The sequence below is a fragment of the Tyto alba genome, unplaced genomic scaffold (assembly GCF_018691265.1).
Source record: "Tyto alba isolate M040663 unplaced genomic scaffold, T.alba_DEE_v4.0 Super-Scaffold_13, whole genome shotgun sequence".
NCBI lineage: Eukaryota > Metazoa > Chordata > Aves > Strigiformes > Tytonidae > Tyto > Tyto alba.
Genome location: NW_024881275.1, coordinates 21,851,756 through 21,870,956, shown reverse-complemented (window position 1 = coordinate 21,870,956; position 19,201 = coordinate 21,851,756). Strand labels below are relative to the sequence as shown.

General features: G+C 40.4%; 1 protein-coding gene across 1 annotated transcript in view; it reads left to right on the top strand.

Moving 5' to 3' along the window:
• Window positions 1–18,868, top strand: part of ZNF608 (zinc finger protein 608) — an 82,542-nt gene extending 63,674 nt beyond the window's left edge. The window contains 7 exon segments of the mRNA XM_032984053.2: window positions 10,570–10,657; window positions 11,133–12,937; window positions 12,940–13,583; window positions 15,330–15,747; window positions 16,289–16,461; window positions 17,356–17,509; window positions 18,783–18,868. Of these exon segments, the coding sequence (XP_032839944.2) occupies window positions 10,570–10,657; window positions 11,133–12,937; window positions 12,940–13,583; window positions 15,330–15,747; window positions 16,289–16,461; window positions 17,356–17,509; window positions 18,783–18,868 (3,368 nt within the window).
• The last annotated feature ends 333 nt before the right edge of the window (window positions 18,869–19,201 follow it).

Here is a 19,201-nt window from a genome sequence, read left to right as displayed (position 1 = left end):
TGTGTAAGGTTCTTGATCTGCTTTTCCTAGATAGAGGAAAAAGTGGAATGGTGGGCCTCACCATACTAAAGTGATACCTTTTTGGTGCATGGGTGGGAAAGAGGTAGAAGGCACAGAACTCCTCATTTACAGTTGCAGTATTCATAGGCTTTTCACATACATCTCGTGCTGGACTATACACCACTTTTAGCTTTATGTATTTTGCTGTTAAGTTTCATGGTAAGGTATTACTGTATTAAGTTCTTAACAGAGTTTACCTCCACAAACATAAAAGATGTGTCCCTTCAAGTCCCACAAACTGAATGAAAGAAGAAGAGGTGCTTGTCTCCTATTAGCTGTAGTAAGAAATCCCAATTTATTTATTTTCCCCCCCCCTCACTTTTATCTTGGATGTGTCTGTCTTAGATATTTACTTACCCTTTTCCCAGGCTGAGGACAATGAAGTCTTCATAAAATAAGTGAAGTTTAATGCAGAGAGAGATGTAAAATGCTGTTCGGTAGATTTCAGTGTTTTCAGCCACTGCTTTAAATTGCTATTTTAAATTCCAGTGAGTGGAATAATAGAGAAGTTATCATGTCTAGTAACTGCAGTTGGCCTTTGTAAAGAATGGCTTGTTATGAGGCTTTATGATTTACTGAGGCCACAGCTGGCTTCCAGCGGAGCTGCAGGAATGTGTTCTCTCTTGGGCCTGGTAGCTAGAGATGAAAAGGATCCAAAGCTGGCACAAAAGCAAATAAATGCTTTGACTTTAAATAAAGCATCATAATTTATAAGAGGTTCTGCTTCTCAGTCCCAATGAGGTACATGGATCAGCAGCAGCTCTTTGAGGCTGAGCAGAATTGTCTGCCTGGCTCGACTGCAATTTTGGTATCTGCAGTCTACAGATTTGGAAACATTTTCATGGTTTGAGCTTGGAATTGTTTCTTTATCCATGCTGTTTCTTTTCCACAAATTCCCTCTCTTCTGTCTTCTATTCTGTTATGTTTCATTAGCTGCTGTAGTGTTTGATAAACAATTGTACCACTGTTTGCACCTGCCAGTTCTTTATCATGATGTAGAGCACTGGGGAACTAATCACCAAAGACACCTGAAGGTTTATAGGTGCATTTTGTCATCTGTTATTTGGTTTTTACTAAGTGAATTGTTCCTACAATAGCGGAGTTCAGAGCTGGGATGTAAACTTCTAATGAGATGTCCTAATACTCACCTTTTGGAAGAAAAACAAATACATATTAGCTCCTTAGGAGTTTTTTTTTTTTTTATAAGACAGATACACACACACATTCATACACACATATATTCATACCAGCTTCCCTATTTCTGCAGCTGTTTATCAACAGTCTGCTGATGAAAACAGTATTCCTGTGGTCTCGTGTTCTGAAATGAAGAATAGAAATGAGGCAGATAATTATTAAAGAAACTCCTGAATGCTTGTTGCGGTGAGAAAAGAATGGTTTTAGTTTTCCCTTTTTGGTCTGTCTTCTTGTATGTAAACAATAGTGCTTTCCCCTACCTTCCAGTCTTCTTTTGCTTTGCTATTTACTTGCTTTTAAGGGTGAAAGAGTTTGAGGGAGAAATAACTAGCTGAAGAGATCCTATAATTAATACAAACTGCAGGAAGCGAGTGTGACAGATGAGTTGAAAAGCCCTATGTTCTGTTGCTTATCTCAAGTGACATATGGTCCTGGAGTACAAGCAAAGGCAGTGGATTGTAGGGTTTCTTTTTTTTTGCTCTAGTGGAAGGCAGAAGAGTGTCCATGTGTTCCATGGGGCAGCAATATAGAAGCTGAAATAACACTCCTTGAGAAACGAGTAGGAAATGCAGGGGATTACAGAACAGCATTTCCTTTTTCTAAAATTGAGACTATCTGACATTTTTCAGTGTCAGGTTATGGGAATCACAGTTATGATTACTGAAGTAAGAGAGAAGAAAATCTGCTAGAAACAAAATACTTTTTTTCTGAAACAGATTTGGTTTTCTTCAGAACACACAGATGTTAAATGATTTTCAACTTGCATTTTTAGTGTCAGCTGAAATAAAGTAAGACTGCAGTTTTATTCTCAAGCTTCAGTAGAACAACAAAGTGGTTCAGTTACTCTGGCCAAAGAAAAGGTAAGGTTTGTACAAAAATAAATCTTTAGTTGTACTCCAGAGGTCAGAAACCTATGGTTAGTTTATAATAACATTAATTGCACATTTTCCTGTAAATACTGCAAACATGTGGTCTGACATTCAAGAGGTGTAACAGTAATTTATCCAAACGTTTTCCAAGTCCTGCCAAAATCTAATCACTTTGATATAAATCTGACAGGAGAAAATTATGTTGGTTGCTGTGACTTCATAGTTTTAAAAATCACCATTTTAAGTAGCTCATATTTTAGTACAACTGTTCAGCTGTGGATAAACCTACAAGCCATTTGGGATCTCATCTGATGTACTTTCTGGGGTATTACCAGTTTTCATTGAGTCTTTTATTGCTCTTTTAATGAGTGTGAAATTTAGCCTTGTATTTGATTAGGACCATTTGTTTTTCTTTCCAGTCTCCATTTGCATTTAGATTTTGCTTACTGGTTATTTGTTAGGCAGACTGTCTTTAGAAGAAACGTACACTGAAAAAAATTATAGTGGCATTGTTATTGCAGCTGATAAGGGACATAAGCTCTTTGATTAGATGCTGCCCAGTTTTGCAGAACCAACCTGCCTTTAGCATTTCTGTCATAGCTTTGTCCAGAGGCACTACCATTTCAACTCACCCTCAGCAACAAGTCTTCCTAATGTGCTGGGGTTTTTTATATTAAAGCTGGAAAAGGATAATGTTACCAGGGAGGCAAGAAAAAGAAAAGAAACCAGAGCTGCTTTTAGCTGGCCATTCAACTGAACATTGACCAACTGTCTTCATGAGAAAGAAATAGATGGTGGTGAATAAGCTAGAGTCTAGTTTTCCAAGAAGCTCAATGATTTTCCCAAATCAATACAGCTCATCAGACTTCAGAACAAAGGCTGTGGGAGACATGACAGTGATGGAAGTGACTGTGTGTTCTTTTGTGTATTAAGCACATGGGCTCATGGGGAAACAGGCCACCTTCAGTTATTTCAGTTTTTATTCTTCTATATGCTCTGGGCTAAACTTCTAAATTGAGAAAATCTATTACAGTTGTTATTAGGTGGCATAAAAAAGTTGTCTCTTTGATGGCCCAACTCCATGGCTTCAAGAGGTACTCCTCCCTCTTTTCCTCACTGAATTGCTGCTTCTTTTCTGAATGCAAATGAGAGTATGTATTGCAAGTCCAGGGAATATATTTTTTGCTAGTATATCATTAAAGGCACAACACAGTTTTTTTTTCAAGCTAGGGTGGTCATTGCTACTCTAAATATATTGTACTGATGACTTCATAATGAAGGGAGAAAGAAAGGGCATGCCAGTTGAATAAAGTATCCATGAAATTCAGGTTGACATTACTCAGAACTTGGTGGAAATCACAGAGATATGAACTAAGTTTGTTATGCTGTTGAAGACACTGCTGTTAGTTTATGTGGCTGGAGTAATGCCAGCCTGCTTTCGCCATCAGCAGGGCAACGTTAACAAAAATAGCAGGTTTTAGCCTCTCAGCCCTTTAACCTTTAAGCTTACTATGCTTTCATAAAGTACTAAATCAACACGACTAAGCGTCTTAGAGGTTTATGACTGTACCAGCAGTATTTCATTATGCTGCTTTCCCTTAATGCTATCCAATCTTCCCAGCTTCATTGCTACACAGTATTTGTTCAGATAAAGTCCAGTGTCCAGGATGACTAATTGCAGATCTGTGCTCCAGATGGTTTGATTACAGGATGTGGTTAAAGTGACTTTTTAAACATTCAGCGCAGCAGTAGGGCTCTTTAAAAACAAAACAAAACAAAAACAAAAAACCCACCAACAAAACAAAAAAAACCTCACCAGTCTTGCATTTTCAGGCCACCTGACAGTCATTACATTCTCAGGCTTGCTGATGTTGATGTCTGTTACATGTGCACCTGCTGTAAATGTAGTTAAGTTCTTGTGCCATGCTAGACAGAGAGTGTGATTAAAGTAGTAAATACATTCTATGTCTACCAGATCAGTATTCAGTGTAGAAGACTTGACTTTATATGTGAAATGTTTACTGTTAATTTTAGATTACTTTCTTGATGGAAGCAATCAGGGAGAAACAAGCCATTTGCATTGCAAGTCTAATATAAACATTGTTCTGTGTTTTTTATGCCTGGATGAATTGCAGGTGTATATGTGAATCTGGGATTGATGATGACGTGGTGGATGTTGTAAGGCAGATGAGTTACACTGCTCTTACTAAACCAATGACAATGAAAAATCTTGAGATAATACTAAGATTATGGATTTTCATTTTGTGACTTTTTGCACTTTATATACTTTAGTTACTGTTAGAACAGTGATGTCAAATAGATAGACATGGGATTAAAAAATTCACAGTGCCAGATGCAAAAGCAAATGTGTTTGATATACATTCACTGATGAGAGATACACTGTGGTTTGGATATCCCAGGCATGTCTGTATTATTTGTACTTGGCAAGGCTGAGACAAAAGGCAAATGGAATTTGGTTTGCAAACAAATTTGTGGATTCACTGATCATAAAGATACAAGAAATTGATTTTGCTGTAATGTTGCATCAAGTGATGATGTGATGCCTGCCCAATACTGAGAATTGAATCTCAACCTTGAAGAGCTGCTATGCCACAGGAATATTGCTATGAGAATTTATCATACTAAACTTTTTAAGAAATAATCTTATAAAAATTACTAAAAAGCATAGTACACTTTGGTAGATCTTCCTCTAGCATCAGCAAAAGTTGTCTTAAAATGACACTTACAGTAAAAGCAGTAGGTGGAACTGTTAACCAAATGGGAATTTTGAGCAAGTAGGATTCCACATACGTTTAAACATGACTTATGTGACTTTTTAAACATAAGTGACTTTTGGTGGCTGAAAAGCAAATGTTTCCTAGTTTTAGAAGATGATCTAAATATTCTTCAACAAATCAGTTACAGAAGTGCTCAGAAAGACTTTGTGCAGATCTGCTTTCTTGAGAATTTCCAGACACTTTTGTCCAGATTCTCTGCTAAGAACAGAGAGAACAACTCCTTTTACAAAAGTGAAGGCATACCCATTCAGATAACTGGTCTTTTGAGTTTTCTGGGAAAATAATCAACTTGAACTAAACCAGAATTTTGTAGCAGTTGCTGTGATCTGAACACAAAAGCAGCCTATGCTGTAAACATTAAGTCAGGCTTTCCAGTCTGATTAATTGAGTAATGTCTACTTATATTGGAATTTGAATGTGTTTGTTTTCTAAAGCCAGTATTTTCAAAAACTGGGGCCTGTATTTAAGATATCAATGTGATAATTTGATTCCTAACCACATGATCTCATTTTCAAAGTTTTGAATACAAAGCATAAAAGTTCTTGGCTTACGTTCCTTTCAGAAAACAGAGTCAATAAAGCAAAAGGATTAGTATCTGTTTTAGACTAGATCCTTCAGTGTTTTATTCTTTAGATGACTGAACATCTGCAAGAGTGTATCCTGTTAGATTTGAGTAGGTCCTTATAAGCTTGATGTGGCTGCTGGAAGCGCAGTGTCAAAGTAGTCAACATGAACGGTACCCTGGCTTGGTACTGAAGATGCCTTATGACTGTGATGTTTTTTATGTGAAAATAGCACATCTGCATTTCTTAGGCTGCCTTTAAAAGAGCATGGATCTTTTTTCAAATAGTGAACAACAAATGTAGGTAGTTAATTTCTAATTTGTAATGACATACTTCATTCTGTAAATGTAGTTAATACCAAATAGCCAGTTTTAGTTCTGGCCTTTGTTACAAAATCACTGAAAAGAAGGGAGGGAGGGGAAAGGAAAGAGAACAGATACATTGCATCCACAGAGCTCATAAAAAGTACTTCTTTATGTAGATTTCTGCAAATTACTTTATTGCAAATCACTTTTGTGACATGTGATGTGACCTTTCATTTCATAATAATATCCAAGAACAAATTGTCACTGTTACTTTGTACAGTTTATTACAGTATATTTATCAGAACTGTTTATGTAAAATGGTTTTGTGCATCTGTTGCTGGGTAATTTTTTTGCCATAAACACTGTGGTTATGGATGTGATGAATGAAGAAAAAAAGTTCACAATGGTACATACACTGTGAAGGAAAACACTAAAATACAGACTCTTTTCTTGCTCCTACGAGGCTAATGGCATTCCCCTTGATGTTAAAGGAGGGACTTCTTTTGACAGTGGTGGGTACTAGGCTGTACATTAAGGGTTTTGTGTATGATCCTGCTTGGTCTAATAATGGATTTCAGCAGCAAAGGTACTTACTAGTGTAGGTAAACTGTAGAACTTCTAGGTAACATCCCCATTTTCTTATGTTAAGATACCATTTCATAATTCTTACACATAACACATACACCACTTACTGTGTCTACTCCTGAAAGATTAAGTAACAGGGGTAGTACCTTTTGAAATTCTTATTTTCTTATTCTTGGCTGCTTTAATTTAGTCTATTTGACACTAAAGACTGCAGAGTATATTGCTAATTTCAGATATAATGTAACTGTGAATAGTTACATAGTTTGCAAATGGCATGATAAACTGAATTAAATCAAGAAATTTACACCCTCATTTTGGGATAGGTTTTTCTCTACTACATCCAACACTTATGAACCGTGCTCCTGAAACTGGTGAAACTCTTTAGTTGATACTCTTACTGGGTGGAGGAAACATTTGCATGTACTCAGAGTATATTCACTATTGTTTCATCCAACCTCACAAGAACAGGATTAGCTATTTGGCCAGGTTTCCTGAATTGCAATCTTAGAGTCCCAATACCTTCAGGTACACTGCATTACAAACATCTAAATTTTTCTTCCATTCTTCAGTAGTGGTTAATTTAAATAGTTTAGCCTCTCGGGCTTTTTTAAAAGTGAAAATACATCTTTGTGTTCAGACAGTGTGAAACCTGTGGGTTCCTCAGAGTGTCTCTGCATTTGCACTCTTGTCCAGGCAATGCTAAATACGACTGTTACATGATGGGTGGTCTGGTGTATAGTCTAATGTAGTAAGTTTCATTACAGGAGCTTCTTATAACTTGACACAGCCCCAGTGAGGTTTGATCCTGTATGTGATATGTTACTTCATAAGATGGGGGAGTATGTGGAGGGATATGCCCCAGCACACACACAACGCAAAAGAGGAGTTGGAACAACTTAGATGAGGGTTAGTGCATCTATCACTGCATGCCCAGTGTGCTCAGATGCAATACTTGGAGGTGAACTGGAGACTGATGTAGAACGATTTGTGTATTGCCTCTGGGACAGCGCAGAGAAGTCCCAGCAGAGGTACTTGTTTTGAGCTTGAACTCTGTACCAGAACAAGTATTTTGGATCAAAGAAACATAATAATACACCCTGACTGGGTGCAGCAAGAATAATTTCTCTTCAGTAGTGTACCTAGTATGTAGTGTGGACTACTTACCTTTCTTGTCTCCATTTTCATTTTCCAGTGCTTTGGTCTAATAAGCTTTCAGTTCCATGTTTCCATAGGGGTCAATCCTACCTCCCATGTTACTTATATTCTCTCGATCCATTTCTATGATATTCTTAGAAGATTAAATGAGCTACCTTCACAGCCGGTTCTGTGGAATCTTACCTGTGGCTGTTCATTAGGGAAAGGAAATTTATTCCTTGACACAGTTATTCTAATGCAGTATGGAGATTGTTCTTCCCTACTACTTACATACTGGGGCCTTTTGCTAAAACTAACAAACTTAATGACATGCTAAATGTAACTGACACTAAGGGAGGAACTTGTGTTTGCTTTTGAAGTATTGACTCTCTTACACTGGAAGGTCATTTGAATGTCTTCTAATAATTACTGAAATGTGTATTGATTTCAGGGGGTTTTATTATTATACCTACACCAAGCCTTCTACTTTGCCCTCCTTTCTGTTAATGGGTAACGGGCTATCTGTAGGTCTGTTACATAAATTTATGAAGAAATAAAGCACACATAAACAAGACTACAAATATTGAGGAATGTGGAGAATAAGAATGCACCTTGGTTTTAAAGAAACACAAAACCTAACAATTACATTTTAAGAATAGGATAAAGGTGAACTAGTTGGGGAAAAAATGAATGGCAGAATTAATTCTCCCGTAATACTCCATGGGGAGTCAGGAAGCCCTCCTTGTTGGTACATTTAGGAGATTGGACAAACACTGGTAAACGGAGAGGAGGGAGCAACTGTGCTGCTGCAGGGCGATGGGCAGCATGACACAATACAATTTAGCGATGTAAAAAATACCCATGATTTTCACTCGGAGCATTGTGGAGTCGCAGCTGAGAAGCTACCGAGGTGGAAGGAAAGCATCAAGGTTACCCGGGGAACACCTTTTTAGTGTCTCTCGTGTGCCAGTGCCAGGTGGGAACACTGCTTGAAGAGACCCAACTTCCACCGACAAACGCTTCCTCCGTGGATCCACTGGCCTTTCCTCCTCTTCACGTTTTTTTGCCCATACCTCTGAAGAGGCGTAGAGGCCTCAAGCCACGGAGGGATTTCAGCACGCTAGAAAAACGGCGCGGCACCTGCAGTTCCGGAGCCCACACGCTCCCTTCCACCCTGGCGCCGGCCCCGCTCCCGGGCAGGGGGCCGTTCCCCGGCGACCGGACTGCTCGGTGCCTCTCGCCTTTGCCCGCCGAGCCCCGGGCGCGGCGCGGGGCGGGACGGCGGCCGCACGAACGAGCCCCGGGGCCGGCGGACCGCCGCCGCGCCCCGCCCCTCTGGCCTCCACCACCAATGGGCTGGCGGCGGCGGGCGCCCGCCGAGCCGGGCGCGGCCAATCGGCAGCCGGCGGCGGCGAGCGCGGGCCAACGGCGGAGCGGGCCGGGGCGCCCCGCGGGGCCGCGGCGGCTGAGGCGGGCGGCCCCGGGTCCGGGTCCGAGGGGGCCGGGGTGAAATGCGGCGTGTTCCCAGGCTGCCGCGTTCGCGTAGGTCATCAAAACATCGCGTAGCGACTGAACTCGGGTCCTTCCAGGCATTCGGAGCTTGGCGCTGACCCTGCCTGCCAGAGCCGGTTATCTCTCATCCTTCAGGCCAGTTCGGCCCAGCGTACAAAATCCGAGTCGCCTTATCGTAGTGGCAGCTTAAAACCACATGGGGAATAATTTTCAAATCTGCTGCAGAGAATTTTCAAGGAAATCCCTTTTTCCCTGGTACCTCCGCTAACAACACTTCAAATGCTTCCCCGCTGTTAAAAGGCCCCTGAGGAAATAAGCGGCTGGTTGCATGTTTACTTTAGCTTGCTGCAGCAGGGAGGGATCGTTTTAGTGCAAAATTAGAAATGGCCCTGGTCAGAGAAAGCAGAAAAGACTGGCTGGAAACATTCTGGCACAATGCCATTATTATATCCGTTACAGAAACGCTACAGCTAGAACAAGGGAAGTGTAGAGGAAAAACAAGTCACAAGGCTGGCAGCTGTGAGTTAGTGTCTTAATGCCTCTCATAAATTGGAAACATTTTGCATCATGCCTTTCTTCCTAGCTAAAAGATATTTTTTATTTCAGCGTACATTATAATGAGAAGAGATAGCTGGTTCAATAATGCTACCTCGTGTTTATCTGCAGAAGTTAATGAATTAAAGGGGTCATTATGCAGGCTAGTCCATAAACATGATGATAAATTATGTGAAGGAGTGTTTGAGGTCAACCTGAAAACATTTGAATGACGCCCCCCACATTTATTTTATTGCTACTTAGGTTATCCTTTCCGTGCACACATTTTACAGGGATGATTTGAATAAACCAAAATTAGAAGTCTGCTTTAGGTGAGCAGATGCATTTACATTTAATAAAAGTCGTAAGTAGAAAACCAATTAGAGTACATTTTTTAAAGGATCCTTCTTTCTGTGGGTCTGTATTGCAGTTCCTCTCAGCTTCAAATAATACACATTTCCATCTATATCTGCTGAACAGAACTTGAAACACATACGCCTGTGTGTGTGTTTGGATATATGCAATTTCAAATAAATAGAAGCATCATTATCATATTGTTCAAAGCAAAGCAGATTCTTCTCAGTCACCTACTGATTTAAACACTGTAACTGGTGCTTAGTTTATACTGGCTGGCTGCCAAGCGATAGCAATTATGTGCAATAATAGCAAATTAAGAGGTGAGTGTTGCTGTTTTACAGCAGGACATGGCAAAACCCATTTCCTTCTGTCAGCTGTATCTTGATTACACAGTCACACAGACACACACTCTCTCTTACACACATACATGCGCACACACTCTTGTTCTTTGTCGTTTGCTGTCTTTCCTGTGGGTTTTAACTTGAGGTCACTGAAACCAGAAAAGAGGAAGAGTATAGACCACAGTGTTTGAAAGCAAATGAGAATAAAGCTCTCGCTTTGTGGGGAAGGAGAGAAGAAGGGAAAAAGAGCAAAACAAAAAGCCTATGTCAATTATTGTTCTGACAGTGATAATACTTTGTTTTTCTCCCACTGGCAGGTGTCCTAGTGGTAAATGTTACGTGGAGGAACAAGACTTATGTGGGAACACTGCTGGACTGCACAAAGCATGACTGGGCCCCTCCTAGGTAGGCAATCATTCTGACTGTTTTTTTTCTGTGCTGTATTTTCACCCCCAATCTCTGTCAAAAGACTGTACAGAGATTAATAAAAAACAACTGGTTATAATTAAAAACATGCACCAATGAAACTGGTAATTCTCTCTTCCACACTGAAATGTGGGGTGGGAGCTTTTATTTCTTTTTGTTTCGTGTTTTTGAGAGCAAAGGGGAAATACATGGGATTCAATCAGAGAGCAATTAATTTAAAAACGCATTTCAGTAAGTATGGAAAATTTTTCTCTCAATTGTGACTAGGTGGTCTTGTTCTTAACATCTTTGTCCTTTTTTAATGGCTTTCCCTTTGAGACTGTAACATTCTCATTTGGCAGAAGGACATCTTTCCTTTAACATGTATGAAAGTTCTGTTAATGGGAAGTGCTGTAATTCTGGTATTTATTCAGTTCACAACTCCTGCTGATGAAATCTACTCTTGTTTATATAGGTTTTGTGAATCGCCAACAAGTGACCTGGAAATGCGTGGAGGACGGGGCAGGGGAAAGCGGGCAAGGTCTGCTGCAGCTGCAGCTGTACCTGGAAATGATGCAAGTTTTGCAGAGTCCAGAGGACTTCAGAATAAGAATCGAGGAGGTGCCAATGGGAAGGGGAGGAGGGGCAGTCTTAACTCCAGTGGGCGCAGGACACCCCCAAACTGCGCCATGGATGAAGTCAAAGCCAGCCCCTCATCCACAAACAAGAGGAAAACTAAGCCTCCAATGGAGCTAGATTTGAACTCCAGTTCGGAGGACAATAAATCTGGAAAACGTGTTCGTACTAACTCTAGAAGCACTCCCACCACCCCACAAGGGAAACCCGAGACTACTTTTTTGGACCAAGGCTGCTCTTCTCCAGTACTGATTGACTGTCCTCACCCCAACTGCAACAAAAAGTACAAGCACATTAATGGACTACGATACCATCAGGCTCATGCACATTTAGACCCAGAAAACAAGCTGGAGTTTGAGCCTGACAGTGAAGACAAAATTTCAGACTGTGAGGAAGCATTGAGTAACGTGGCACTTGAATGCAGTGAGCCAAGCACAAATTTGCCAGGCTTTGACCCGCTAAAAGCACCAACATCTCCTTCCTCCATCACTACCCCAGGGACCCCCAAGGGAAAAAGGGAACTGACCAGCAACGGCCCCGGTTCAGTTATCAGTTCCAAAACAGGCAAGAATTCTGGCAAAAAGAAGGGTCTGAACAGTGAATTGAATAGCCTTCCAGTAATTTCTAACATGGCAGCCACACTAGATAATTGCTCGGTAGCAGATGGCAATTTGCAAACTGAAATGCCGAAGTTGGAGGCTGAAGGGTTAATTGACAAGAAGAGTTTGGGTGACAAAGGCAAGAAATCCAACAATTGTAAAGTGGATAAAAACCTTTCCAAACTGAAAACAGCCAGGCCCATTGCCCCAGCGCCAGCACCAACTCCTCCCCAGTTAATAGCTATACCTACTACAGCCTTTACAACCACCACTACAGGGACAATACCCGGGCTGCCCTCTCTAACAACTACTATTGTTCAGGCTACACCAAAGAGCCCTCCGCTAAAACCTATTCAACCAAAGCCCACAATCATGGGAGAGCCAAGCACTGTAAACCCAGCTCTCACATCACTCAAAGACAAAAAGAAAAAGGAGAAGCGAAAGCTCAAGGACAAAGAAAGCAAAGAGACAGGAAGCCCCAAGATGGATTCTAAGCTGGGAAAGCTGGAGGATTCAAAAGGGTCTGGGAAAGACCTATCTGGACATTTTTTAAAGGACCATCTCAACAAGAATGAAGTGCTAGCTAACGGACTGTCAGAGTCTCAAGAGAGCAGGATGGCAAGTATTAAGGCTGAAGCTGATAAGGTTTACACATTCACAGACAATGCGCCCAGCCCTTCCATAGGGAGTGCCTCCAGGATGGAATGCAGCACTTTGGTGAATGGACAATCTGCCATGGCGCCACTGCACGTGTTGACACAAAACGGTGCAGATAGCGCGGCCGCTAAAACCAACAGCCCTGCTTACTCAGATATTTCTGATGCGGCTGATGATGGTGGCTCTGACAGCAGGTCAGAGGGCATGAGGTCAAAGGCCAGCTCTCCGTCGGATATTATTTCTAATAAGGATGGTGTTGTAAAAGGACATTCTTCAACCACAGCACAATCGGCTCAAGCAAAAGAGTCCCATTCTCCCTATTACCATGGCTACGATCCTTATTATTCCCCAAGTTACATGCACTCTGGACAGGTCAGTGCCCCGGCAGCTGGAACAGCGGTACCCCACAGGGACTGAAGATCAAAAAAGAGGCTGAGGAAGAGGCTGAAAAGAAAGAGAAAGCAGAACCATCAGATGCTAAGAAAAGCGAAAGCACTTCCTCTAATTTGCAGCCACAACATCAGTCAGTAATAACGCAAAGACACCCTGCACTTGCTCAGTCACTTTATTATGGACAGTATGCGTATGGGCTTTATATGGACCAAAAGTCCTTAATGGCCTCTAACCCTGCTTACAGGCAGCAGTATGAAAAATACTATGAGGACCAGAGACTAGCAGAACAGAAAATGGCACAAACTGGGAGGGACTGTGAAAGGAAGAATGACCCCCCTTTGAAGGAGATTGTGAAAGATGAGAACAAGCAGAAGACTATTCCATCTGCCACTATTTCAAAGGCCCCTTCAACTCCAGAGTCCAGCAAAAATAACACTAAAATGGGGTCATCAGTCCCTAGCAAAGGTGAGGAGACAAGCAAATCACAGATCCTTTCCAATCACCAGCAACAGCTTCAGTCTGACAGTTTCAAAGCCAAACAAATGGAAAACCACCAGCTTATAAAGGAGGCTGTGGAGATGAAATCTGTTATGGACTCTATGAAGCAAACAGGAGTAGATCCAACCACAAGATTTAAACAGGTGAGATCACAGGAAATGGAACAAGAGTATCTTGATTTATCCTTAAGTCATGTGAAGTTTTGTCCCTGATTCTGCTATGTTCTTCTACCTTTGCAGCCAAACAAGTTCCGCCATCCTTTTTTCATGCTGGATAGTACTGTAATCTGCGAATAGACCAACAGACCTTTCAGTTGAGCTTTTTGAAAAGAGAAAAAAAAAATCTAGTAAGGTGGTGACAGAACCCGGGCTTAAGACCTGAATAGACTATTTAAAATTACATGCATGAATAAAATACAATTAGATTTCTCTTTTAGATGTAAATTCTTAGCAGTTCGCTTAGTTTAGAAATAAATTCAAGCAAAATAAGCAGCTTTCGTTGTGAGAGGACTTAAAGTAGATTTGAAACATGGTTTGAAGTGTTTCCTTTTTTTTGTTAAATGACAGTTGGCATTTACTAAAGATGGGTGAGCTAGTTCTTTGAAGAGTTGGCTTGAAGCTCAGCTCTTTATCTTAACCCAGGGTGACCTTTTCGAAGCAGTTAAGTTTCCCTTCTCTCCTCAGCCAACCTCAGGCCCCTACAGACCTACACAATGGTGTAGGTCTCTCCATTGAAGTCAGTGATAGTTTTGCCATTGACTTCAGTAGAACCAGAATTTCATCCAGTGGCTTTGTTCTGAGCTTCCTAGATGTCACATTGCCTTCATTCGAGGCAGCGTGACTGTCTGTGCTCTGAACTGGAGCCTCAATGCGCGATGCTTTCATGTTCTGGTGTACGGCACATCCCAAACTTCACCCTTATGGGCTGTCTTTCAAGATGCGGTGGGGTCAGGTGAGTGAGAGTTAGGGAGCTCTGGAGGAAGTGGAATGGTCAGCTCCTAGTAGGAGATTTTCGCTGGTTCAAATGTGTATTTGAACCAGATTGTCCAAGCAAGCACCTAGTTGTGTGCTTCTGTTTTTGTTGCGTGTGCCATGTATATCAATTGGAGACAATTAGCTCTTGTGTATTCTGTATTAGAAAAAGTCTTTCTCTTACTGCTCAGTACTGATTTGGTGTTGTCTTGTAAAGAACTCACTTACCTAATTCTATAACTTGTTTATAAACTGGTCTATGTCATGTATTATGCAAAAATGTATTAATGATGTCCTGTACATGCTCGTTAAACCATGTGGTCCTGATCCTGTAAATACTTATCTATGTGTAATTTTACAAACTTGAAATAAGACTGTCAGATGAAGAAATCTGTCTTAATGTCTGACTTCTACTGATTCCTGAAGGTTTGTAATATCAGAGGAACATTAGCGTCTTTCCAGATAGGTCAGTCTTTCAGGTTCATTGTTCCAGGTAATCTTAGTGCTCTGCCGTATCATTAGCCAACTTTAATTTTGTGGTTCACAGGTATTTTTTGCTCTCTAGTGGGAAAATATCTCTGTGGGCTTTAATTAAAATGTTTTATGAATATCGTGGTCTCAGAACTTTGATACAATGCATATGTATTTCATGATTAAACTAGTTAAAGGCATGAAGAAGGATATAAGATGAAGCAATTGAATTAAATTTTTATAATAGTCTCTTGCTCCTTCATGAGAATATTGGTTTGTCTTTGAGCTCAAGGCACTCTGTAGCAAGAAAACCTCTCCTTTATGTAATAGGGATATGTTATTAAAACAGCTATTAAAAATACATTAACTGAAATATGGGAAATATCAATAACAATCTTACTTCAACATCTAAGTTCAGAACAAATTTTTTTTCCTCCTTCATATTAGGATCCAGATTCACGAACATGGCATCATTATGTCTATCAGCCCAAATATCTTGATCAGCAAAAATCAGAAGAACTTGACCGTGAGAAAAAGTTAAAAGAAGACAGCCCTAGAAAAACACCTAACAAGGAAAGTTCTCTGCCTAACCTTCCTGTCTCATTAGCAAGCATTAAAGAGGAGCCTAAAGAGGTCAAGCGTTCTGATTCTCAATCAGTGGATGAGAGCAAGATAAAAAACGATGATCGAAAGACTCCCGTAAATTGGAAGGACTCTCGGGGTGCTAGAGTAGCAGTTTCCTCACCAATGAGTCAGCATCAGTCATATATCCAGTACTTGCATGCTTATCCTTATCCACAGATGTATGATCCCAACCATCCAGCCTATCGCGCAGTCTCTCCTGTCCTAATGCACAGCTATCCTGGTACGTATTCTGAAATTTGCCTTGCACACTAGTTAAGATTTACACTCTCAAACTGTAGTAAAGCCTGCATTTTAATATATCTGTTAGTAGCTAGCTTCATGGGTGACATTTGTTTTGCTTGTGCTTCCACAAGGGAAAGTTCTGTAGATGAATCTGATTTAATACAAGATGTTCCTTTTATGAACTGTCACCCAGCTACAGTTTTCTCAACCCTTGACAGTCTGCTATTGCTGTTAGACTGACAGATAGTTTATTGCCTATAAAATATTCTAAGCACTTACTGTCAGAACCATTATAGTTACTATTCCTTTCACTTAAAGAGGACCCATAAATGTCTGAAATGGCTATCAGCTCAACCCTCTTTATAACCTCCATTCATCAGGGTAAATTAGGTGAAGAAATTGAAGAGCAAAGATGCCATTTCTTAGTCACGTGGTCCGTTTTTGATGTTATCCTCTGTCCTGGCATCCCCTCCTCCCACCTTGATATAACCAAAATGTAAAACCAGTAACTTGATGTGGTATTTATTGTTTACCTGCAGGGGCCTATCTCTCTCCAGGATTTCATTATCCAGTTTATGGGAAGATGTCAGGGAGAGAAGAGGCAGAGAAAGTCAATACCAGCCCAAGCATCAATGCGAAATCAACCACTGAGTCCAAAGCACTGGATTTGCTCCAGCAGCATGCCAACCAGTATCGCAGCAAGTCCCCCGTTGTAAGGCTTCATCTGTTGTTACTGAAGAGTGGTACATATGGGGAGGGGTAAAGCACATCATTTTAAGAAGCACACAGTCTGGCATTAAGCTCTGAATGCATGATTCTTCCTTATAGTACTGCTTAAAATAAAAGCAATTTAGAGCCAGGATGTTTCCATGGCATAAACTGAAAGTGACACATACAACACAGTTCTGTGCTCAGAGTCTTCCTTTCTTAAATGAACGGATTTGTAAAGAAACATGAATTCAGAAATACCTCACGGTGCACAGTTTATTGCAGTTAAACAGGAAACTCCTGTTTGGAAACAAATAATTAAATGAGAAGTTGGGCTGTGGGATTTAATAATATCCCCTCCCTGTATTGGCCAAGAAGCCACATCTTCCAAACAGAAGATTACCAGCCCCCATTTCTGAACATTTCTACACTGGAGCAAATACTGTTATTTTACTTTTAGATAAATTCATGCTAGTTTTAATTGTGAGGAATCACTGACTCTGATTCTATTTTTAGAAGGGCTTTCTCGCTACTCAGGCAGGCTTGATCCCAGCAGTGCGTTACAGAGGGCTGAGGATTCATTTACATCAGCTTTCAGCATCTGAACTAGGTTGTTCAGGCATTAACAAGTCAGCCAAGCTTAAGGGAGCCCAAAACTATAAGTCACACTTCAAGCTGCAGTGTGTTGCCTCAAAATCTCTGTGCCTTGGAAAAGCCCAATACACCAGTTTCAGATTAGAATTGAGTGCAAATAATCCAGTAGAGCTACTTCTCCTTCAGAAAAAAATAGGCTTCATCATTTGAATTCAAAAGGTTGTTGTCAGGTAATGGCAAGCATGCTTTTCTTGTGATTCTGTCCCTTTTAATAGTTTCACATCAGTTTTCTTTCTGTTACTAGCCGGTGGAAAAATCAGCAGCTGAGCGTGAACGGGAAGCAGAAAGGGAACGAGACCGTCACTCTCCTTTTAGCCAGCGGCATCTCCATACACACCATCACACACATGTTGGAATGGGTTACCCACTTATACCCGGGCAGTATGACCCATTTCAAGGTGAGCAGAAAATTTTCAGTGGTGGATTTAGCTTGCCTCATGGAGTTGTTACTTTGACGTTCAAAATCATGACTACGTGAAGCATTTTGAATAGAGAACCCCTTGTTCAGTCATCCCTCCAGAAGTGCTTTACATTTAGGAAGAAGGCTTGAAAATTCACAGCATGAACTAACAGCAAATGAATAGCTTCAAGCCTGAGAAATACCAAATTTTGTTTTCAAAATTGGATGTTACAACATTTACAAAGATGTACCAGTTAGACTGTCATTCACGTGAATGTTTTGATTCCTACTGCAAACTGACGTTAACAGGCTGAAAGGCAGTAAAAAAACCCAAACCAAACAACCTCCTCTTTGTTTTGTATAATTAGGGTTGTGTAAGCAATAGAAGAAGTATAGCAAAGACAAAAGGTTTTTATACTGAACATATTTTATGTACAAGGCATTGCAGTCACAAGGGTTTGAGCTTGTTATAATTTGACCATCTGAAAGAGGGCTCTTTGTATTTTGGCAAATACAGTGCACAAAGTTGCAGTCAGGGAAAGAGCAGCACAGTAAGATAGAATTCATTCTCCCTAGGTTTTATACCAGTCTTTGACTGTTTTTCTCTAACCCTGGACTCCAGCTGAATTAAAAGGAGAATTCCTCCCATGCAGCAAAGTACATGCTATCGCAATTGGTGGCTAAATGACATTAATGCATTACATTCACTTGGTGTTTCAGCAGTTATTTTTCCCGTGTAAAAGTCTTGATGTTTCTCAGTTTGATTCAGTGATTCCATACGCCTTTTGGGATGCATTATGCTTGTTCAGTAGGAAAACTGTAAAAATGATAAGTTATTATGGAAGTATTGTATTCTGAGCAGCTGGCATGTCGTTTCTGTAATTTACTGTGACTTTTGATTCTTGTTGTTTCCTGGTACCTATTATTTCTACTGAGCTTCCTATTCAGGAACTCATACAAACCACTTAGCGTCATGCAGTGCAGTACTTGGAAAGGAATACAGTAAGTAGGAATGCTGTATTTTCTTGTAAAATACCTATCAAGAACAATTCAGTTTACTATACAAAGGCATATTGATCATACTGGGCAGACTGTCTTAACACTATTACCTGAAATATTTTCTATTTATATAGTGTTAAACCCCCACCATTTTCTGGTGGTGGGGTTTTTTGTCTCTTTGTCTTAGAGATTCTTCCTAACTGTTCTCTGAGCACAAAAATTCATTAAAACCAGAACTACATCAACGTTCCTTCGTTTCTTCTTTCCCTCAGGATTGACCTCTGCTGCCCTTGTTGCCACTCAGCAGGTGGCTGCACAGGCATCTGCATCTGGTATGTTTCCTGCACAAAGAAGGTAAATAGCCAGTAAATCTTAAATTACGTATCTTAATACAGTGAGGAGAAAGCAAATCATAGCTTTTATAGCCTGATGGTCTGCAGTTCTTTGTATGACACAGTTTTTAAGGATGAAGAAAAACTTGGGACTTTGGGTTAATTGCAGTTTTATTCTCTTTAAGGTAACATTTTGTCCTTATTTGTGTCCTTTAACATAGAGCATTAAGAAGGAACAAGTAGTTTGTCTTCTGAGATTTTCCATAGACTATGTTTTAAGGATTGGTATTAAGATAAAACAAGTAATTATGAAAAATAATTTAAGATCCAGATTTTTTTATAAAAGGGATTTAAAGTTC